The sequence below is a fragment of the Ochotona curzoniae genome, unplaced genomic scaffold (genome assembly GCF_017591425.1).
Source record: "Ochotona curzoniae isolate NIBS_2020 unplaced genomic scaffold, NIBS_Ocur_1.0 patch287, whole genome shotgun sequence".
Lineage (NCBI taxonomy): Eukaryota > Metazoa > Chordata > Mammalia > Lagomorpha > Ochotonidae > Ochotona > Ochotona curzoniae.
This window is the reverse complement of record NW_024466847.1, coordinates 9,853-32,828: the sequence shown is the minus strand read 5'-3', so window position 1 is coordinate 32,828 and position 22,976 is coordinate 9,853. Positions and strand designations below refer to the sequence as shown.

Here is a 22,976-nt window from a genome sequence, read left to right as displayed (position 1 = left end):
CTGGCTGCACAGGGCCAGCAGCCGACCTCAGGCAGCCACACCTCCCAGGACCCCCTCTGCAGCCTCAACTTTCCCTGTCTGAGGTCCGAGTGGTGTAAGCAGCCTGGCTGCTCCTGATGGCCGGTGGGGTGGGACAGGACAACGAGGATGGACAGCAGTGCCCAAGGCTGACCGTGCCGCTGCTGTGTCCATGCAGCCCCTCCCCTGAGTCCCACTTCAGGGACAGGACAGCAGAACCTTTAGCGTGGCCAGCATAGAAGGATCAAGCAACTGTGTGAAGTGCCTACGACCACGCCCTGAGGAAGCAACAGGACAAGGCCTCAAACCACTTCAGAACACTCTAGCAAGCACCACAGGAATGCAATGAGTTACTAGAAACCCAAGCGTGCTGGGAAGCCTGCAATGGTCTAGCTTTGCTAATAAAAAATAATCACGGGGTAGGCTTCCAACAGTCACCATGGACTGTTAGCGGGAGTGAGGCTTGTCTTCATCGGCAGTCACTGCCAGTTCCCTGTTTGCAGGAAAGAAGCTGAAAATGCAGCTGGGCTCCGAAATGGGAGCAGGTGCACAGGCCGAGCGCGGAGGGAATCTAGGGACCCCAGCTCAGGCTTACACAATCCCCATGTCCTTGTTTGCAAACAGGATTTCCTAATCTTAACTCCAACAACATTTAAAGTGAAATAATAAAGATGAAAACCAGCACACATTTATGGAAGACACTGTTGGGTAAACATAGTAACTCTTTTTTACAAAAGTGAAAAATTACTTACTTTGAGATAGCGTTGTTCATAAACAGAATTTGCAGTAAAGGCCCGTCTAGTTTAGTATTGTTCACCAATATTCCACTAAAACAGAAATGAAAACACATTCTTAGAAGCCGCTAAAGTGTCTCACAAATAAATATTCAATGGCTAAATCCTGTCCTTTCATGTGCCAGGATCCTATATGGGAACTGGTTTGTTTCCTGGCTGCTACACTTGCCATCCAGCTCCCTGCCTGTGGCCTGGGAGAGCAGCTGAGGACAGCCCAAAGCCTTGGGACCCTACACCCCGTGGGAGACCCTGGATTTGGATAAGCTCAGCTCCAGCCACTGAGGCCATTTGGGGAGTGAATCATGGGAAGGAAGATCTTCCTCTCCGCCTCTCCTCCTTTCTGTATCTGACTTTGCAATAAAAATAAAGGATCATTACTGACAACTTCAGAGTATGTCGAAGAATAAAAATGACACAAAAATCCTGTTCCTTTTCTACAAGGAGATTATGATTATACAGTGCCAGCAGGAGAGGGACAAACACGGGTCAATTTGAAGATCTCATACCTCGGTCGAGTCAGAATGTTCAATTTTCTTTTAAGTTCCAGATGTTATTACTTATTAAGGAAGATAAGCTCTTACTCAACAGAATCATGCAGATGGTGAAATTCAAATACGGCTCCTTCCACTTAGCAGCTGGCACATAGGACATCCAGGGCACAGTGAGGCTGCAACACACACTCACCTCCTACCTGGCCACGCGACAAAACAATCAAAATATGCTTCTCATGACTTCGGACAACAACTGTTAAGATGGGGCAGCAGAGTTCAAGCGGCTACTGGGCTGAACCAGAAACGTGGAGTCCCGATGGAAAGTTCCAAGAAGCCAATGAAAAACGCCTGGGGCTGCGGGCTAAAGCAAACGCGGTGCCGCAAACTTTTATATGACTGAACCATCTGGGGTGCAAGCTTGTCGCACACCTGTTCCAGCCGTTTCGCATGCTGACATCTTTCATAATAAGATGCCCCACGGGAAAATGAATCAGACTAGGAGAGACTCCTCAAGCTGGCCCACCGGCCATGTTAAGGTTTCCCCACCAACATTAAAAGGAAACAAAATTATCTGCATACAGTTTAAAAAACTCTTTGAGAGTCTAAATAGATTTCCTGGTCAATTCACCGAGAATCCGCAAGCCCTCTGGATCCGCAACATACACGGAAAGCTGTTTGGCGCGTTTTTCCCCAAAGCCGTCACCACAGCTCGGCCCAGCTCCAAGTGCCAGAAACCCCGGAATTAATCTCAAAATCTAAAATCCTGCCCTTATCCAAGCCTCCCCGTAGGAACGGATCCCTCAAAACCCGGACTCCGCATCCGCGCATCCAGACCCCGGGTGTAGACCGCCTTCCCGGGTGCGTGGCCGGCTGCGGGGGCAGGAGCGGGGTCCGAGCTCCACGCGAACCCACAGCCCTGGAAGCCCTGGGATCGGGTCCCGCGACCCCCTGCGCCGGCCACACACGCGGCAGGCACGGCGTGGAACCCCGGCCGCGCTCTCGGGGCCCGGGAGCGACAAGGATATTCTGGGCGCGGAGCTGCTCGATGGTCTCCTCGCACTGCCGGAGCCGCGCCTGGAGCTCCGCGTCGCCCACGCCGTTCTCGTCCTCCTCGGCGCCGTCGTCGTCCTTGAAGCGGGTGTGAACGGGCTTCGGCATCGACTCCTCCGGGTGGCCAAACGCCTCAAAGAGCTCCAGGTCGCCGAAATCCACCCCGGCCGCCATCTTGGGTCGTGGGGAAAGCTTGGCCCGGAGGCGGGGCCGGCCACCTCGGCTGGGGCCGAAGGTCGTGGGGCTGCGCGGCTGCCTGGGGCCCGGGCCGCGCCGAGCCTCCCCGCTCGCTTTTCCCTCTCGAAGCACAGGCCGCAGAGGCTGCCGAGCCCCTGGAAGACTACAACTCCCGGCATGCAGCGGCTCCGCTCAAGCCACTTCCGGGCCGAGGTGTGTGGAGCGCTGCATGCTGGGCCGGGCGGTCAGAGAGCGAAGGTTAACTCTGGGCTCTCCCTGGTCTTGTCCCGATCTGATCCCAAGGTGTTCAGGCCGCTCGGGCGCGAACGCTGCGTGACACGGGAGCCCGTGGCGCGGCGGACGTGACAGACGGACTCCCGCCTTGCCACTGCCTCACTTTGTGCGGTCAGCGCCGGTCCCGGGGCCGTCTGTCGGCGGACGCTCAGGGCGGCCGCCTTCCTGTGTCCCGAGCGGATGCGAGTCCGAGCTGCCCAGAAACATCGCCACTCGGGAAACCCACCCGTCACTAAAAGCAACAGAAGGAGCTCCGCCTCCAGTGATTGTGGGGTGCCCAGGTGGACCCACATTTAAGAAGGCAGAAAACAGAAGTTGGGGAACGCCCGTGGCACGGCCGGCTCCACTTGTCACCCAGCGCCCTGCTGAGTGTCCCTGGGAAGGAAGCGGTGGAGGCGCCCGGCTTCGAGCTGGGGTGGCCGCTTAACTAGCAGATCTAACTATGAATAAACCCGTGCCCGGGTCGGGGGGCTCTCTGCTGCACACTGGAAAGGCGGGGTGAGGGGCTGCCTCCGGAGGCTGGACCGCGAGGAAGCCATTTTAGACATTCTGAGCGAGCAGGATGTTGGTGACTGGCTGAATTCCTTCCAATAAATAAATAAACCCCCCTGAGCTGGAACAAAGCCTCACCTGCCTGGTGTGCCGGTGAAGAGGCAGACGGGACGTAGGCAGTCAGGGTTTCTGGTCCCTGCTCCCGTAGAGGGAGGACAAAGGAGCAGAAATAACATATCAACCGTCTCAGAGTTGTGGGAGACTGCAAGAGGTTCCTGGATCCTGGCTTCGGATTGGCTCAGCTGCAGATGTTACGGCTGCTTGGGGAGTGAAACATCAGATGGAAGATCTTCCTCTGTCTCTCATCTCTGTATATCTGCCTTCCCAATCAAAATAAATCTTTTAAAAAATAGTACTGAATACTGGGTGTGAGCTAAGCGTCAGTGGTAGGATGCCATTTTGTTTATCTTGCAGTAATAAAGGCCTTTTTGAAGCATTTTGGTTAGACACTGCTGCTATATTAAAGGTTACAGCGTTCCAGGTGTTTTTTTTTTTTTTAGAGATTTATTTTTATTGGAAAGTCAAATATACAGAGAGGAAGATCTTAAGTCACTTGATTCACTGCCCAATTGGCCGCAACAGCTGGAGTTAAGCCAATCTGAAGCCAGGAGCCAGGAACTTCTTTCTGGGTCTCCCATGCAGGTGCAGGGGCCCAAGGCTTTGGGCCATCTTCTACTGCTTTCCCAGGCCACAAGCAGGGAGATGGATGGGAAGTGGGGACGCTGGGATTTGAACCGGTGACCATATGGGATCCCGGCGGGATCAAGGTGAGGACTTCAGCCGCTAGGCCACGGCGCCAGGCCCAAGGCTATTCATTCTTTCACTGTCACCATGTCTTACACTGGTGCTGTTCTCTCCTCCTAGGGTCTGCAACATATACTTCCAATCCCTGTTAAAAATGAAAATCTCAGAATTCACAAGGGCACAAGGCTTTGAGAGTGACAGCAAGCAACCGCGAAGGGAATATGGGGGACCAAAGCTTTCAGTATAATCTGAGATGGCTCCACTAGAACTGTTCTTTCCTAAAAGGATTTTAAGAAAATTAGAAAATCAGATATACAGAGAGGAGAGACAGAGAGGAAGAGCTTCCGTCCACTGATTCACTCTCGTAGTGGTTGCAATGGCCAGAGCTGACGCAATCCAAAGCCAGGAGCCAAGAGCTTTGGGTCTTCCACAAGTACAGGGTCCCAAAGCTTGTGCTCTCCCAGGGCACAAGCAATGAGTTGAATGGTAAGTGGGGCTGTCAGGACAGGAATCAGTCCATTTGGGATCCTGGAGCATGCAAGGTGAGCACTTTAGTTGCTAGGCTACTGCACCAGGCCCAAGGAGCGTTTCAAATAATGGCCTTTTCAGCTACAGCATGTAGTTCCCTCTCCTATACAGAAACAGAAACAGTCTTTCTCCAGCCACACTGTGGTTATTCTAATTTGTAATGTAGCTATTTTCAAATGAGATGGGTTAATTAAAAACAATTTCAGAAATTTAGGATTGGTGGCATGGCATAGCCTGTCCAGCCTCAGGCTAGAATGCCTTGGTCCACCTGCTGCACTGCTAATCCAGCTCCCGGTTCGTGGCCTGTGACAGCTGTAGGACAGAGAAAGCCTTGGGACCCTGCGCCCTCAGGATACTCAGAAGCAGCTCCTGGCCTGGCTGCTGCAGCCATTTTGGGAGTGAAGCTACAAACTGAAATGTTTCTCGGTCTTTCCCACCTCTGCCTTCCAAACCCGTGAATTTTTCTTTTGTTTACAACTGACTGCTAAGGACAAAATATTTGGCACAAAAGATGAGCCACAATAGCCATATCATACCCGTTATGTATCATCAGTTCCTATACACATGCAAATTGTCATAATCCCGTTGTCAGGTCCATAGGCATTGTTAAAATTGACACATGTCCATCATTTTCTCAGAAAGTTCCAGTGTCAAAAGTATAATGTCAAGTTGTGTGGTATACTTAAACTTTTTCCAAAACATTTTTCTAATACCAGGTAAAATGAAAGAAAACTAACTTTTGTAGGTCTCCCGCAGCCCCAGATTTAAGCTGTATTTATTTTATCAACAATGTTATTTACTAATCTTTCAGTATTTTAGTTTATGCTAGAGAGGATAACGAGAGAAGGGAATACAAAGGACTTGTTATAAGGCACTTTATTAAAATAAAAGTGCGTACATCCCTTTAATGCATTAAGCTATTTCCTGAATAACATGGAATATTTGACAAGTACTGTACACCAACTCTGCCCTTGCAGGAGCAGGAACAGTGTTCCTTTCAGATGCATTCTCTCCCTCCTTACTTGGACATTGCTGCTAACCAAGGTGCTGCCTGTAGCATACTTAACTGTTTTTTTTAAAAAAGTTTTTAGCCAGTGTTTACTAATAGCAATCGCAAGATGCTACAGAAATCATAAAATAAATTCAAAGAATTCCAGGTGACTTAAATTAACACCAGTTTTGAGAAAACCATTTTTATTATCATCACACCCAGCTTTGTTGTGCTGGATTTTGTACCAAATGGCCGATCTTCTAAACATCTATGTAACATTTCTTTCATGTTTCAAGAGATGAAAATAACTGTACAAGGTTAAGTACAAAAGTACACAAGACAGTGGACACGAAAAAAATCTATGTATGAGATTTTATCTCACCTGCAGCTTTTATATATTTGAAAAGTAGAATTCATGAACTAAAAAATATTGTCCTCCTATATTCCTGTCAAGTATAATGGAAGTGGGTTTAACCTGATTACAACACTAACACCAGTATCACGGATCTGATATTTACAAACAAAATCGTATTTTTCAATAAATTAAAGTCAATGCAACACCCATGCAAGCTAGAATGCTAGCTGTTTGGTGAACAAGGACCTGACATTCAGACCGAGTCTATAAAGTCCCAAAGGTTACAAGTGTGATCTTCTCAAACTGTATCCATTCCTCGCATCGAAGATGTGAAACCCAAACCCATTCCTCTCTGTGTGTGCGTCTGTGATCTTGCCATTTCATACTGAGCATCTAGATTTCTAAACACTTCTTCCTGCTGCTTCAATGTCTTGTAACTTTCTTCATCAACTGAGCTACAGCCAGCTTCATCTTCACTCTAAGCAAGAAATATAAAATATTAAATGAATTTAGCTGAAAATGAAATGCAAAGTTTATCAACAGAATTATTAAATTGGATTTTCAGGAGATTTAACAGCTGTCAATTTCTTTGCCGCCATTTTTTAAGCACATACAGTGAATCAGAATTTTTTTCTTGGTCTGCAACACACAGGATGTAATAAACAAAAGCTCCATGCTAATGGGGGTGAAAACCTTGTAAAACTCTAGAACAGGTCAGACAGTATAGAAATGACACAGAGAAAAATTTAAATGCAAAGTGGAAACAGGAGTGCTTGTCATCTTTTTAAAGATTTATGTATTTTTATTGGAAAAGCAGATACACAGCAAGAAGTAAACACAGAGAGAAAGCTCTTCTGTCTCACAATTCACTCCCCAAGTGGCCACAACAGATGGAGCTGAGCTGAGCAGAAGCAGGAGCCAGGAACTTTTCTGGGTCTCTCACATGGGTGCAGGGTCTTAAGGCTTTGGTCTGTCTTTGCTTTCCAGACCACAAGCAAGGAGCTGGAGCAGCCGAAGATGAACGGGAACCCAAATGGGATCCTGTCACACACAAGGCAAGGATCTGGTCACTAGGCTATTGTGCATGGCCTGCTTGCTCTTTTTAAACAAGAGGCACCTACCCCACCAGTAAAGACTACAGAGGGGCCCAGAGTGCGAGCTCAATTGGCTATTCCTCCCCTGCAAGTGCCAGAATCCCATATGGATGCGGGCTTGTGCCTTAAATGGTCCACTTCCCATCCAGCTCCCTGCTGGGCCCTGGAAAAGCAGTTGAGGATGGTCCAAATCCTTGGAATCCTGCACTTGCGCAGGGGAGCAGCAGCAGCTCCAGGTTTTGGATTGGCTAAGGCTCTGGCCATTTTAACTATTTGGAAAAGCAAACCAGCTGATGGAAGGTATTTATCTCTCCTTCTTTGTAGAGCTGTCTTTCCAGAAAAACAAAAACAAAATAAAATAAAATGATAGAGGCAGCCAAGTGAACACTACGAGCAAGGATAATCGCAAGCACAAAGGTGACACGTCCCAGAATGGAGCCAGCTTAGTGCAGCTCCAATGAAGCCACACACTTGAGGAAAACCCAAGCCCTCCGAGTTCACGGGTCTGCGTCTCTGCCAGCCTGGCCAGCCTGTCCGTGCTGTGCCTCTACAGCTCAGAATGCCAGACACTTCCCAAGAAAACTCCTCCCTGCAAGCACTGAAGAGAGAGCAAACTCTAAAACTAAAGTCAGTAAGATCTGACAAATATTTTAATTTAGAGTGAACAATCTATTGTCAGTGATGACTCTAGGTTTAAACTGTGGATTAATCTGGGGAATATAAAGAGAAAACCACAAAAATACCTAGAGCTCACCACTCAAATGTTTTAAGGTTCAAAACTAATATGTGAAAATTCATATGAATGTTAACACAAAATTTAACTCACCTTAATACCCATTAATTTCCTAAATTTGACATTTTGGTCCTTGTTCCCAAAATTCAGTTTTTCCCATATTTCAGCAGATTGGGATCTATCCTGTTAAGGAATAATGAAGTTAATTTATACAATTTAACAATTTTTAAATGATCTGAATATTTGCCATAATATTTCAATTAAAAAAAATTACAACCCTCTTGGAATTTATAATTACTTTAAGACTACATATTATGAAGTCATGAAGCCAAAGTATTTCATATTTGTTTTAGAAAATATTTAAGACGAAGTTACTTTAGATGTTGTATTCCAACATTAATGATGCATTATTACAGCATTCAAGCAAGGTCAGAGAAAGTCCAAACTCCCTGAGCTAACTGCTAGTCAGAATGCTAAAATAAGGCAATAACAGAACTTACCCCTTCTTTCTTGCCTTGCCAAAGCATTTTCCTTTTTTTTTCTTGTTCGGCAAACTTCATGGGGTTCACGGCCGCTGGGTTGTAGTAGCTGGGGACAGCTATCCCGGTCTCCGCCAGCGCTTTGGCCTGCAGGGCTGCCATCTGTGCTGCCATCGCTATCTGAGGGGTTACTTGAGTTCCTGATGCCAACAGGGCAGCCACATTGAGGACGGAGCCTCCAGTTGCAGCAGCCGCTGAGGAGAAAGGGGCAGGGATTTGAAAACAAAGCAAAAATGTCCACGAACACATTTTAACATATTGATATAGAAAAGCCTTCTAATTTGCAAAGAATTCTTCCCAATGAAATTGCTCCATAATTAAAAAAAAAAAAAAAAAAAAAAAGAATAAAAAGGTAAGTTTCATTATTTTCTTTCACATGTAGTTTTTCCCACTAGTTTTTGGGAGCCCTGTCCTCCGAGCAGCTGAGCGGGAGCATGGCCAATATCCGCACTGAGGGAGCAGTCAGTGTGTGCGCCTGCCGACTGCATCTGTGCACGACCCTGACCGCCAAACCGAACCTCCAACCCCTCCAAAGGTGAAGAGGGTTTCAGTACTAGCAGGCTATGGTGTTCTTGGCTGTAATGCAATAAGGTATCCTATTTCTAGGGTTCCTTATAATTTACTGAGTATTCCCAGATGTCTGGAACTCACGCATGCAGAAATATTAAGCACATTAACCGGTTACTCCTCTGTAGCTGAAGTGGTCTACTGGATTTCATGTTGTCTCAGGAGTGGACAGTGAACCCAGCAGCTATGGACAGCTGGCAGAGAGAGCACTGTGGTGCTGCGGGTGAAGTGTGGCATCCCTGCTCAATGCCATGGTGGCAGGCACCATGCCTGGGTCCAGCCCGGGAGCTTGCAGCATTTGGGAGAGAACAGAGAGCAGTACATCTGCTCTCCCAACTCCGCTCCCTCCCTGCGACTGTGCTCGGCAGATGAGCATACACATAATCTATTTATCTTAACAACCTGGCAGCGGGCACCAAGGTACTGCATGAACAAAACGTTAGCATCCTACTTGCCAAAAATATTCCCTGCATGCAGTTAACAAAAACTTGCACACAGAACCAGGCAGGAAGGCACAGGTTTACGTGGTGCCCCGGCGGCCAGCACAGCTGCCTTTCCTCCTGCACTTCCCGGGGAGATACCTGCAGCAATTTCCTGTTGCTTCTGTTTTTCCACCATTTCCTTTTCTCGCTGTTCTTGTAATTTCTTTGCCCTTTCCAACCTGTTAAAGACAATTAACAAAAATGAAATCAACATATACCTTTATGTAAGCACAGGGACAAAACGCATTATGTCACAATGTTGAATAAAACCTCCCCCAACTGCTATTTATATGCATAAGAAAAAAGGTAGCTCCTAAAGAATGGTTTAAATACTGCGCTGGTTTAAGCATTTTTGAATTGAGTAGTTAACTGAGTAATTTTTACATGTAGCTGTCACAAAAAATGGGAGAAAAATTAGAATATATAAACGGACAAGCAAAGACTGCCACTCTCTATAGCACCATAGAGGACAATATCACATCACGTTTTAGCCACTGAAGAAACTTATCCTTATCAATGAACTAGAAACACAACACCAATTTCTCCTCTAAACAAAATGAATCGTATGTTACAATTAAATTTAACAATATGCATGGGGCCCGGCACGGTGGCCAAGTGGCTAAAGTCCTCGCCTTGAACGTGCCGGGATCCCATATGGGTGCTGGTTCTAATCCCAGCTTCTCCACTTCCCATCCAGCTCCTGCTTGTGGCCTGGGAAAGCAGTCGAGGATGGCCAAAAGGTTTCGGACCCTGCACCCATGTGGGATACCCGGAAGAAGTTCCTGGATCCTGGCTTCGGATCGGCGTAGCATCGGCCGTTGCACTCACTTAGGGAGTGAATCATTGGACGGAAGATCTTCCTCTCTGTCTCTCCTCCTCTCTGTATATTTGACTTTCCGATAAAAAAAAAAATAAATCTTAAACAAACAAAATCATATGCATGCAAAAATGGTCATTATCTTTACATCTTCACAACCTACCCTCTTACACAGTACTCCACTTAACCAATCTTTTTTTAAAGAGATTTATTTTATTTTTATTGGAAAGTCAGATATACAGAGAGGAGAGACAGAGCAAAAGATCTTCCCTCTGCTGATTCACTCCCCAAGTGGCCGCAGCGGCCAGAGTTGAGCTGATCTGAAGCCAGGAGGCAGGAGCCTCTTCAGGGTCTCCCACATGGGTGCAATGCAGCAAGTCAAATGGCTGTCTTCAAAGAATGCATTCAATATGAGCACCAATGCTAGTCCTGGGTGTTCTTGACAGCTGGCCTGGACAGGCAGAGGTCGGTGGTCCAAGGGCATGCGCACCCTAGATGGACTTCATGGCTCCTGCCTTTTCAGCCTGGTCCAGGCCAGCTGTGACAGCCGTTCTGGGAAGTAAATCAGGATAGATCTTTTGTCTCTACCTCTGTCACTTTGCCTTGCAGAAAATGTTTAAAGTGATCTCTTGCATCAAAATACTGAAGAAACTGACTTGGTATTGTGAAGTTAGAGGATTTCATATAAACTTTCCATATAATACATCACAAAGTGAAAAATAGTTCCCAGGCTAGTAATTTTACTAATAAATTTCAACAACAAAAATGCAGAACAGTAGAAAAGTGAATAAGCTTAAATCTTTTGGGCTTACAATGCCTAAAACAAAGTCACACGCACTTGTCAGAACCCAACAGGCCATTCACTGTTAAGTTAGATTAGATTTTGTAGTGAATTCCTTCACAATTCTGCTTTCAGTTTAAGTTGCTACTACTGGTTGCATGAGAAGAGCCCTGCACGCTGGAAGCAGCAGCACCGCGGTGGGCGGGGCGAGGAAGGTCAGCTCACACCTTGGCTGCTGCTGTTCAGCTGGAGCTTCTGCCAGGCTGGGTCACAGGGCAGCGGCACACCAGGTGGCACTGTCTTAACTGTATTTTGTATAAAATTGAGTAAAAAAAAAAAAAAAACCCCAAAACAAGTAAGACTGAAAGATTGCAGTGTTCAGGATGTTTGGGAAACCTGCCCAAAGCGCATGAGGTTGCTTTCCTCCCTGCCCCACGAGGCAGTTCTTGGAATCATTTTGTTGATTTCAATGAAAAAGTCCTGCTGTGTAGTACCACCACCACTTGCCAGAAAAGTAAAAAAAATATAATGTTCTCTGCTACGCTTTCAGTAGTAAAATACGCAAGATCAAACAAAACTGGCTTATAGTACAAACCTACTTTATTCAAAATAAAAGCCACTGACAGAATTCTTAAGGTTTAAGTTTGGTCTTGAGAAAAAAAATGGAGGCAAAGCCACCTTAAAGGCAAGATTAAGAGCCTGAACACATCTCAATCTCATCTAGTTTTATAAAGAAGTAAACATGTTTTGAGAATTAAAATCTAGAAGTTTGATACGAGAGATGTCACAGATTTAGTTAACTTTGATTGTGTTCGCTAACAACATTCTTTGTCCACGTAACACCTTCTTAAAGTTAAGAAACAAATCAACCCCACTCCCACGCCCAGCCCCCCTACCTCCTGGCCAAGGCCTCCTGCGCATCCATGGCTGTGTTTCTGCCTCGGAAGGGAGGTGGGCTGGGAGTTCGGCTCAGACTTCTGCTGAATCTTCTCGGTTTCTCAATTCTCTTCTTTCTATCTCTGCAATAAATCATATTATGCATGTTTCACTGTTGCCAAGCAGGGATTATTTCACTGAATAGAATCTACATTAATCTTTTACTCTGGTTAAATAAAAAAATCAAAATCATGCATATATGAAGCATCAATCCCCTTTCTACCTACTGCACATGTCCCACAGTTGTACATAATGCCAATTTATATAATCCCTGTTACAGCAATGACTGCAGAGAAAGTGAATGCTTCCCATCTTTTGCACAGAATACACAATGTTGCAAAAATTAGCTTCCTACACCAGTTGCTTTCTGTGAGTCAATGTATTATATTCCACAACAAAACCTGTAAACTTCTAGTACAAAATAGGTAACTTAAATAAAAGGATTGGCAGTTAAAAAGCACTGATGAGGATTCAAATACAGTAAAAGAATGACCTATGCTGCCCACAAAGTTGCTGAAGAGCATAATGCCGTATTTATGTCCAATCACTTAATTTCCCATGAATGAGGTAACTAGTACAAATCAGAACCAACGGGACAGCAGGAGGCCCGGCAGTCAGCGCCCCCTGGCAGGCTCACTGTGGCCACTTTGGGAAGAACGATCGGGTGGAGGATCTGTTTCTCCCTTTCCTCTATAAGCCCTGGGTCGGCTGCTGGTTCCACATCCCAGCCAGTTTCCTGCTAATGTGTACCAGGGAGGCACCAGGCACAAGTCCTGGCTGCTGCGGGAAGCCAGGGGATAAACCAGTGGTGACAGACACCAGGGAAGCAATGGCTGAGACGGCAGGGCCTGACAGCCAAGGCTGGTAGCACTCCTGACCAGCTTTGTGCTGTGCTGACTTGGGTCACTGTGTCCCTGGCTCCCACCCTGGGCAAGCAGAGGGTGTGCACCAGTGCATGGAGCTCTCCCCCACTCAACGCAAACACACACATAAAGCGTGAAAAGATTGCAAAAAAAAAATTACAAAGCATTTCCATTAAAAATCAGTGTCAGCATCCTCTCAAGAACATAACTGCTTTTTCACACTATTGTATCTGAAGTTAGTCCACTCATGACACACATCTTGGCAGTACGAGGTGCGAGCACACTGCGACCCTGGCACCCAGCATCTACATTTGTGACTTCTTAGTTATCCAACGTCACTTAAACTCCTTACAAAATGCAGTAAAAAACAGTAATTCACAACGTACACCATCTGACTAAAGATGAACAGGTTCTACAGTGGGATTGACAGATGTCACTCAAGGTGACGGGCACCTACCGGCTCCGGCTCCGGCTCCTGCTCCGGCTCCGAGTCCTGTGCCGGTGTCTTGACCGGGAACGTGAGCGCGACCTGACCCGTCGCTTTCTTTCCCTGCTTCTGGATCGCGACTTCTTCCTGTCTCTGCTTCTAGATCTTGATTTCTTCCGTTCCCTACTTCTGGATCGAGACTTCTTTCTCTCCCTGCTTCTACTACGATGGCGCCTGAAATTAAAGGGCACAAATTAGTTCTCACAGTTCTGTTTCTCTAATTATTCACCTCAAAATTTATTTACAGCAATGCAACCAAGATAAAAACTACTCTGCATTGTTTACAGAAAGGATAATTCAAACTTTCCAAGGACTCCTAACCGAAAAATGGACTTTGACCCATTCCTTTAAGAAAGGTCTTGTTTATTTGAGTTACAAAGCGCGTACCTGGGAGACACAGTTCTCCGTTCTCTGGGTTCACTTCCCAAATGGCTGAAATGGCCAGGGCTGGGTCAGGCTGAAGCCAGCAGCCAGGAGGCTCCCATGTCCTCTGCTGCTTTCCCAGCCGCATCAGCAGGGAGCTAGATCAGAAGTGGGCAGCACTGATGCCCACGTGGCATATCAACACTGCAGGACACGCCTGAACCGTTGCGCTACAGCAGGAGCCCTCTGCTCTTTCAGCTGTTACTTTCTACAGTACACAGCAGAGCTCTCACGTGTGGAAAGTGGTCAAAGCCTCTGAATCCAACTTCGCCTTGCTGAGGACACAGGCACGCTATGGTGGAGGGCCGGGGCTGGACCCGCGTCCCTCCTTACTCCAGCTTCCTGCTCATGCAGGCCGTAGGAGGCAAAGCTGACAGCGAAAGTCTTGGGTTTCTGTAACTGCCATAGCAGACCTGACTTCAGATCTTGGCTCCTAGCTCTCAACTCTACATGCAGGTCATTTCAGGCATCAGATGAAGTCAATCAGAAAATCAGCACTCTGTCTCTCCAAATACATTAAGAAAAAAAAAAAGGGGGGGGGATTGCCTGGTAAAGCCTACATCTTCCCAAAGCACTTACAAAAAAAAAAATATTTATTTTTGTTGGAAAGGCAGATGCAGATACAGAGAGGAAGATCTTCCATCCACTGAGTCACTCCCCAAGCGGCTGCAACGGCTGGAGCCAGGAGCCTCTTCAGGGTCTCCCACATGGGTGCAGGGTCTCCAGGCTTTTTGGGTGGTCCTCTACTGCTTACTGTTTTCCCAGGCCACACGCCAGGAGTTAGATATCTGGGAACTGGGATCCCAGTGCATTCAAGGTGAGGACTTTAGCCATTAGGCTACCACAGCAGTCCCCAAAGTTTTTTTTTTTTTTTTTAAAGATTCATTTATTTTTATTGGAAGGGCAGACACAGAGCTTCCAAAAAGCTTGTTCACTTCCCAAATTGCTACGACTAGTGGAATTGTACCAATCCAAAGACGGGAGGCAGGAGCTTCTTTTGGGATTCCCTCATGGGTGGAGGGGCCCAGGCCTTGGAGGTCCATGCTCTGATGCCTTCCCTTGCCATTAGCAGGGAGCTAGATTGACAATATAGCTGCTGCCACTACAGGAGGTGGCCTTGCCTCCTGACCATGGAGCTGGCTCCCATCCCAAGGCTTTCATAAAGCTGAAACTCTTATCTGCTGCAGCATCTATTAAAAAACGTGACCAAGAGAATTGTTCAAATAAACACCACGCCTTCTTAGCATAGTCCGCACCAATCTGCAGCATGATCCATCTTCTCACTCATAACATTTGTGTTACAACCAAACAAAAAAACACAGTTTAGAAGTAAGCATTCTAGAACAGGACAGGAAAGCACTATTTAGTGGGGGCTGGTGCTGTGGCATAGCAATTACAACTAAGCCTCTGCATGTGAGGCTGGCATCATTATGGGCACCAGTTGGAGCCCTGGGTGCCCTATGTCTGATCCAGAAAGTAGTGGCAGATGGCTGGCCTACATCTGTTCTTTGCGGCTCCCTCAGGAGTCAACCAGCCGATGCAAGATGGCATTCTCTTTCCCTTTCTGTTTTCAGAAAGCAAAACATTTCAACTATCTGTGTGCAAACAGATCAAATCAGCACATAGTAGGCACTTGCTTATAAATGTTTCTGGGGTGATGCTCAGTTAGTGAGCCTGTTAAGTGCCTTCACTCGTGTTTACCTTTCACGTGACCTGGACCTGGAGTGACTCCTTCCTCTCGAAGGCTTCCTCTCCTTCCGCCTGTGCCTGTCCTCCCCGTTTTCGGACGAGTTGAGCCGCTCCCTCCCTTTCTCAGAGGAATGCTCTTTGTCCATGTGCTCCTCAGACTTGTGTCTCTTAGAGGATTTCTCTTTGGACTCCTGTCTTCTTCCCTGTTTTAAGAAGAAGTTGGTTCTTTCAGGAAAATAGTGCAACAAAAAGAGTTAGTTTGGGTATCAGGAGACAAAAATGCTGTGATGCAACATTAGTAACCTTAGGAGTGTGTGGTAAATAAAAAGGATCTAGTTTCACTTGACCCAAATGATGCAGAATGCAAATATTAATCTTATTTTTCTTCATAAACACCCGTAAGAATCCTCCCAAAAATATTCAATTACCATAAACAATGACTTTCAATGCTGATATTAAAAAAGAAAAAACCAATAGACTCCCTGATATTTACCTAAAATACAGACCACATATATACATCAACTTCTAAATCCACAGTACATAATAAATTTTAAATAGTAAATACAACATAATAAGAAATGCATCAGAAAAAAAAACCACCTTAAAGTAGGCAGCTAGCAACTAATTTTATGAAATATTAGCATTTCCTGCAATTTCAAATTGTGCTGAATTTCAGTGTCTCCTTTGCAGCCACACGGCCTACATCCTGTCTAGAAGACACGCCTGCACTTTGTTCTCCCAAGATCTCAACTATAAATCAATTACTCATCCTCTTCTGATTTCCTAACAGACTTAGGTCTATTACACTTCATGTACCTAGGGGTAGAAGATCAGAACCAAAAATAGTGACTACATAGCCAACCCCTATGCCATCACACAGAACATCCTCTGGAAGAACATCAAGGTTGGTACAGCATATGTACTTAGGGACTGGGCGGAAATGATCTGTATGATCGTTGCCATCATGCCACTCACACCCAAGTCAGAAATGGTAAGCAGTGTACTCCCCCACATTAAGATGGGTCAGATCCATTGTGTAATTAAAGCATCCAAGTCCTGGACATCTGAGGATTGCTAAAATTTAAACCTGGAAGGGAATCCATATGCTCTAACTGCTTCATTCTTACACATAATTGAACTAAGATGCTATGAGTAGGCGAGCTGGACCTCGACACCCCACATTCTTCTGACGCCCCCAGTCCCGCCTCTCCACAACAGGATGCGTGTCTCCCCAAATAAGTCACGGTACTAATTCTTCTTATTCAAGATTAACTTAAACAAAAATAAAACAAAAAAACTTAGCCAATTATTTTGAAACATGCATGATGATATACTGGAAAATGATCACAGTATGTATGTAATTTACTATATTGAAAAATAAGAGACCTGGAGACACAGCTAAATTTTAGTTTCATTGCCAGTTCTCTGAGCTTAGAATAGAAAATTTTCTTGACCATGTATGCCATATAGTGGCAAGCTGAAAAACTTTAAGTGTTAAAACTTGTAAAGGTTTAGTTTTATTTCAAATGAGTTTTCCAAACATAACATCACTAGTAATTAAAAAAAAGAAAACATTTAAAACCCTTAACTGATTTAAGATATATTTTAAGGGAAATAGGAGTTTGAATGACTAATAGTTACCTTATCATGAAGTAGGCTTATTATTTTGCTATCTGAGTCTGCAGCGTCTTCAGTTCAGTCTCTTCGCGCATTAGCACGCTGAGTATGATTTATTATAGAAATGTTATCATGTGAGCTAAACAAAATAGTCATTTTCACAAAAACTCTCCTAAATTAAAACTTCAACAGAGCTTCCATTAGGGGAGGAGGTGAAGGCCCTGGCCCCTTGTCTCGGGAGTCCCCGGCCCAGCCCCCACTGGCTCTCCTCCCTGTCTGCATGTTTGTTCTTCTCTAGGGCTCGGCGCGTCTTCTGGGGCGTGAGCTGCCAGAGCTGCTGCCTGGCTTTGCCGTCAATGCCATCTTTCCAGCTGTCCTCACTCAAGCCTTTATTTCAAAATTCAGTATTCCTACTGGGGTATCATACTAGTTTACGGAAGAAGAGAGCTCTTGCAGTTTTTCACAAAGGAAAATTAGCCCCCGGACACCCAGAGGACTGCCACTTGAGAGACAATGGCTAGTTCCAGTCCTGAGCAGCTGCCAGGTGAGGAGACTCGGGACCTCAGGTTAATGGAAGCTCTGTGTGACAGGCCTCAAAAAACCAAGTATATTCTTCAATGAAACTGTTGTGAATATTTTCACAATATCATAAAGTTAATAGTTTTTGAAGTATTTTTCATACAAACAACTATCTTCTTGAGAAATGGTGAAGCCAAATCATGCTTATTTTCTAACCCAATTAACCTTCAAGTATCAAGTCTTGGAACTTACCTTGGCAAAGCTTATATTCACACAAACATTTCTACCAGACACTTCACAAGTATTTCAAAATGCCTATTCACTAAAGTGTTAATTACCTCTTTGCTCCTGCTCCGGCTCCTATGTTTTCTTCCTTCATTGTCTGTGAACGTACAGAAAAATATACCATAAACAAAGACGGCTCACTCTGCAGGCCGTATAAACAGTGTCTGATTCAACCTGGCCGAGCGCGTGTGCAGTGCATCGTTCACTAACCACACGCAGGGACAGGATTATCCTCCTACATTCATACCGCACACCTAGCTCAGTCAAACCAGAATACAACTAAAAACACAGGCAGTTTTTTGCAAATTTTACAGATTTTTGGTAGTTGAGCCCACAGCAAACCCAGAGGCTTATATTAAAGATAAATGACAAAAATGGAAACCATCAAAGCTGCTTGGTAGAGAACAATCTGTAGGACAGAACAGTCAACCAAGTCCAGGTCTTGCTCCTTTCCCCCTCAGTACTACTTGACTTCCTATTCAACTTCATTTAAAAAACAGCAATGTTGAATTAAAACCAGTAAAGCCTGTTTTCTCAGTTTGCTCTCTTTTGAATAAAAAAGAAATTTAAAAAAAACAGAGCACTTGGAACTTTTCTAGCACCTAAGAAGCCACACAAGGTCAAGCGCAGGCCTAGTGGTTAGAGGCAGGTGTTCTTACAAGTTCCTGTCTGCCACCTGCAGCCAGCCAGAGGAAACTAAACCTCTGAAATAGCTGCTTCCCACGCCTCCCGGGGCTCAAGTCAGTTCACAATGTGTCAATTATGGTCTGGAGTGCTACTTAGTATTACTATTTTGTCAACAATTAAAATTTTAAACACCTTTGGGATTCACAGTTGCTGTGGGCCACGTTTGGGCACACTTTTGCTTTTGGAAGGCTATAAAATCTCTATATTAACTAGCAGCTTCATTTCTCACAACTCGAACCTTCAGCAGAAGAATCACCAATATAGCTCCACCAGCCACTTGTGAGCCGGGAAGGACACTAACGCTAAAGAAGCGAATCTGTTTAACACGCCTCACAAACTCCGACAGCTTTCTTCACCTCCAAGGACTCATACCTGACTTGCGCCTCCTTTCCCGTGACCTTGACCGCGATCTTGAATAGTGATGTTTTGAGGTTCTAGGTGAAAGAGAGACATCGGACTGTTCTTTCTTCTTGTCTCTATCTGGGGACGTCTTTTCTGGGGCTAGTCCATCTCGTTCTGTATCACTAGCCTAGAAATTCAAAGAAAAATGATGAGTTGCAAATTACACTTAAAAAATGAACAGTTGATTCCCAAGTACTTAAATGTAAGCTGTACATTAACAGGTCTGAACTACTACAAAACGACTCACCAGACATCAAGAAGAAACAATTAACCCTATCTTTAATTTTCTATTCATTATCTTTTATAAATTTTACAACAAACTGGGCCATGGACACCATGTATTTTCAATAAATATTCAAGCAGTAAAAATACATTCATTTTCAGGTCTGTGAACTTGATGTGGCCAATCTTCCCAGCTCTTAACCACATACCTCCCTCCCTCAAAAAGGAAATACAGGGTGAAGGCTGAAAACTTTTCAGAGTACTGCAGACTGAAGAGGTGGGGCTGGCCATGGCAGAGCCAGCTGGCCACCCCCCACAGCACTGGCACCCCCAAAGGGTGCCGGTTCATGTCCCAAGGCCGTGGGTTCCTGCAACCACATGGGAGACTTACAAGAAGCTTCTGATCTGCACAGCTCTGCTGTTGTGACATCTGGGGAGCAAATCAGTGGTTCAAAGCTCTCTCTCAAATTGATTTTCGAGTAAAGTAAATAAATCCTTAAAATGAGAGAGAGAGAGAGAGAGAGAGAGAGAGAGAACACCTACCTAAGGGCGAACCCAATCTTTCACAAACCTTTTTTCATGAAATACCCCTCAGCATAGTATCATGGCAAAACAGCCACACTGTTCCTGAAATGGCTGTGAGCTATAAAAATAGTTTGTTTCAAAACATTTAAAATATTATATAGAAACTTACAACCCTGTCTCAGAGACCCGAATGACCCAAAGCTGATGTCTCTTCATCTAAATACTAGTTGCTTTCTAGTCGAGGACGGAAAGGAACCACTTGCCTTCCTGCAACCCAGCACTCAGTACAGAAACCCTCAGCTCCCACCCAGCTGCCCGCTGACTGCAAGGCAGGAGATATGGCCCACCAGACAGGGAACCAGAGTCTGGCTTGCGTTAACCCCAGCTGTTGTAGGCACTTGGGAAATGATCAGCGATGAAAGATCTCTCTCTTCCTATCACTTTGCCTTCAAATAAACAAATCTTCCAAAATAAACAGATGTTCGAGGAAGAGATGAGTGCTAATTTTCATTTAAAACACTTTTGAGACTCTGCCAAACCATGTGGTCCACATTACAAATGGCAAGGCTGTGCTATGATGGGCTGGGCAGCCACCTGCACTGCCGCATACGCGGGCAATGCATTCAAGTCTTGGCTGCTCCACTTCGGGGTCAGCTCCACTAGTGGGGGTGGTGGAGGGGGAAGGCAGCAAGACTGCCTAAGTCCTGAGACCCCTGCCCCTCCAGCGGCAGCCAGCCCAGCTGCGGCAGCCCCAGGGGAAGGGAACCATCGGACGGAGGATCTCCTCCTCTCTACCTCTGTCTCTCAAGCAAACAAGCAAGCAAAAAAAAAAAAAAAAAAAAAATTCAAAACCAAACTGAGAGCTGAAAGTTTCTGAGACGGATTTGATAAAAGGAGCCAGAGCAGCTTCAGCCGGTGTTGAAAGCACACTGGCGAGCCACCGGCCAGACAAGGCAACACGGAAAGACAAGCAGGATAACAGTACCTTCCATCAAAGTTAAAAAATAAATAAGAGGCCCTCGAGCTAACAGCAGTTCCCTTATTTTTAAAGAAAGGTGGTAAAAACAAACAACAAAAAGAAAATGAAGGAAAAGCATGTGGCTCATAAAGCCAAAAATATTCACCATCTGGCACTTAGAAGAAAAGCTCACTCATTTCCCTTAGGACATCTGGAAAAATCTGGATTGGATAACTAGGGAATCGCCACATTCTTCCGCAGAAGGGATCATGTTAAAGACCTCTTTTCCAAAGCAAGATTAGCCCAGAGAGGGAGGACCAAGGCATGTGTATGGGAGCTATTAATGACAAGATTTTGTAGTTTTTCAACCTGTACTGCCCAAGGGCTAACAATGTGCCCACATGTAGATCCCAGGAACAGAGGATGAAAAAGGCAGAAGCTGCTGTTGAGCTGGACAGACACGTGGGGCAAACTGCCAGCCAGGGTCTAAGAACCACGCGGTGCAGAGCAGGCCCTAACCACAGGGCACTGTTCACACCAGCACCCTTCAGGACACAGGTGACTTCTGCAACCCTAACTTTCTGTGGCTCAGACTTTCATCCCAAACTCGCATTTCACAGCCAAGATCCAGCAACACCGGCTGGCCACACACTTCCATCCATGTTCTCACCACTACACCCAAGGCTACTTCAGACCAGTCGGCTACGTGATAAGGGTTCATACAGCTCACAGCATGTATACAAGTGCCTGAATTCATCTTTCCTCTTCTCTCAGAACACTTCCTGGCTGAACAGACAACATTAGCAGAACTAGCGGTCTGTTACATTCAATCTCACAGAAAGCTACCAGCACTAAACTGGCTGAACACAAGTTCTTATGAAAAAGCCAGCACTTGGTGCAGAAGTTGATTCGATCCCATCCAAGTACTAACCAGGCCCGACCCTGCTTAGCTTCCGAGATCAGACGAGATCGGGTGCGTTCAGGGTGGTATGGCCGTAGACAGAAGTTGATTCGATCCAATCACGAATCTAACACCATGTTTAAAACCAGAGCCCAGCGTTAAAGAAGTTCCCTTGAGGCAGGGGTTTACAACAAGCAAAGAGCCATTTCCAACTGTGAACCAATAATGCAAAAAAAAAAAGCCTGAAATGAGGTAGGTGGCCATCTATATGGGCCCGCAAATTTTTCTTTTACCTCCCTCAGAGTATGTCACAGGAGCACAATGGAAATATCCAGACATCGCAAAACTAGCTGAATATTAATATTGTTCTAAAAACGTTTTAGCGTTCTTTTAACAGAAACCTATGTATATCAATGCTGACAAATCATCTCTCATTCTAGCAGCAGCTCTGTAAGAAGCCACATCTTGTTGAAAAGTCTAGTAACGATTCAAACACAGGATAGGAATCTAATTCCAGTGCGACGGAGGCGAGAACTGGTACTGGGCCGCCTCTCCAGGGACCGCCTTGGTACTGCACCAGGCACTGTGGGAACCAGCGCTACAATCAACCTCACTTCCAGAACGCTGGAACCCAAGACGCACACTACAAAGTATTGTTACGAGGCGGGCAGAGAACAAACCAGACGCTCCAGGACGCTTAACACTTTTAAGGACAACTAAAAAATAAAACAAAACAAAAACTAGGTCACCGCGACCCCCTCGACCTATCAGAACCACGGTCGGTTCTGGAGGAATCCTCCAAGGGCGGGTTCTCTCAAACTCCCCAGAAACGGGACCTGCACCCGTCGGGATTATGCAACCCCAAACACAAACAAAAACAGAGCGGCCCTCTCTCCAAACCCTCCAGGCCTCTCCTCCCGTCCCCAACCGTTCTGCACCGCCAATTCGCAAGCCACGGGAAAAAAACTTCAAAGCACCTGCTCGTCATGGAAAGAAAGCTACACAGAAGGCCAGGCACGGAGCCGAAAAGAACCCCCTGGGCCAGAGACAAGAGGAAAGTTCTGGAAAAGAAAAAACAACCCCACAGCAGCAGGCACTCCCTGGGCTCCCCACCCCCAGCGACACCGCCTTCATCCCCCCTCCCGACAGCCAGCAGCCATGATGGCGGCGCAAAGGCAGCCGCGGCGCCATTTTGTCCACACACACGGGCGGACCACAGCTGTGGCAGCCGTTCGTCCACTGGTGGCCGACGGCCAGGAAGGCAACCCCCGTCGTCTCGGTGGATTCGGCACTTACCGCCATGGTCTGGAGTCCTGGCCGCTAGCGCGGCGCCGCCACTCTCCTCTCGCAACAGTCCCGACAGCTCCGAAGCTTCGACACGGACTGAATCGTTCGTGCAAGAGACCCGGATGGCACAAAGGCTCTGAGGCCCAGCGCGCCGCGCAGCCTGCTGGG

General features: G+C 46.1%; 1 protein-coding gene and 1 non-coding gene across 5 annotated transcripts; both read right to left on the bottom strand.

Annotated features, from left to right (window-relative positions):
* Positions 1-268: 268 nt before the first annotated feature.
* LOC121167015 lies at positions 269-403 on the bottom strand. Its single transcript, XR_005885527.1, has one exon. It is a non-coding gene; the product is annotated as a small nucleolar RNA SNORA9 (small nucleolar RNA).
* A 5,109-nt stretch (positions 404-5,512) lies between these two features.
* Positions 5,513-22,966, bottom strand: LOC121167013 (arginine/serine-rich coiled-coil protein 2). 4 transcript variants are annotated; one of them, XM_040996365.1, is made up of 10 exons: positions 22,818-22,966; positions 18,886-19,042; positions 17,880-17,923; positions 15,418-15,630; positions 13,264-13,467; positions 11,904-12,026; positions 9,509-9,588; positions 8,322-8,554; positions 7,915-8,004; positions 5,513-6,472 (listed from the first exon to the last, which is right to left on the bottom strand). In XM_040996365.1, the coding sequence occupies exons 2-10, from the start codon at positions 18,964-18,966 to the stop codon at positions 6,293-6,295; spliced, it is 1,248 nt and encodes a 415-aa protein (XP_040852299.1). In that variant the 5' UTR covers positions 18,967-19,042; positions 22,818-22,966; the 3' UTR covers positions 5,513-6,292. The 4 variants fall into 4 exon arrangements, with proteins under 4 accessions (XP_040852299.1, XP_040852298.1, XP_040852302.1 ...); XM_040996364.1 differs by having other exon boundaries at positions 15,418-15,608; XM_040996368.1 differs by lacking the exon at positions 22,818-22,966 and adding an exon at positions 17,047-17,124 and having other exon boundaries at positions 18,886-18,930.
* Positions 22,967-22,976: the final 10 nt, after the last annotated feature.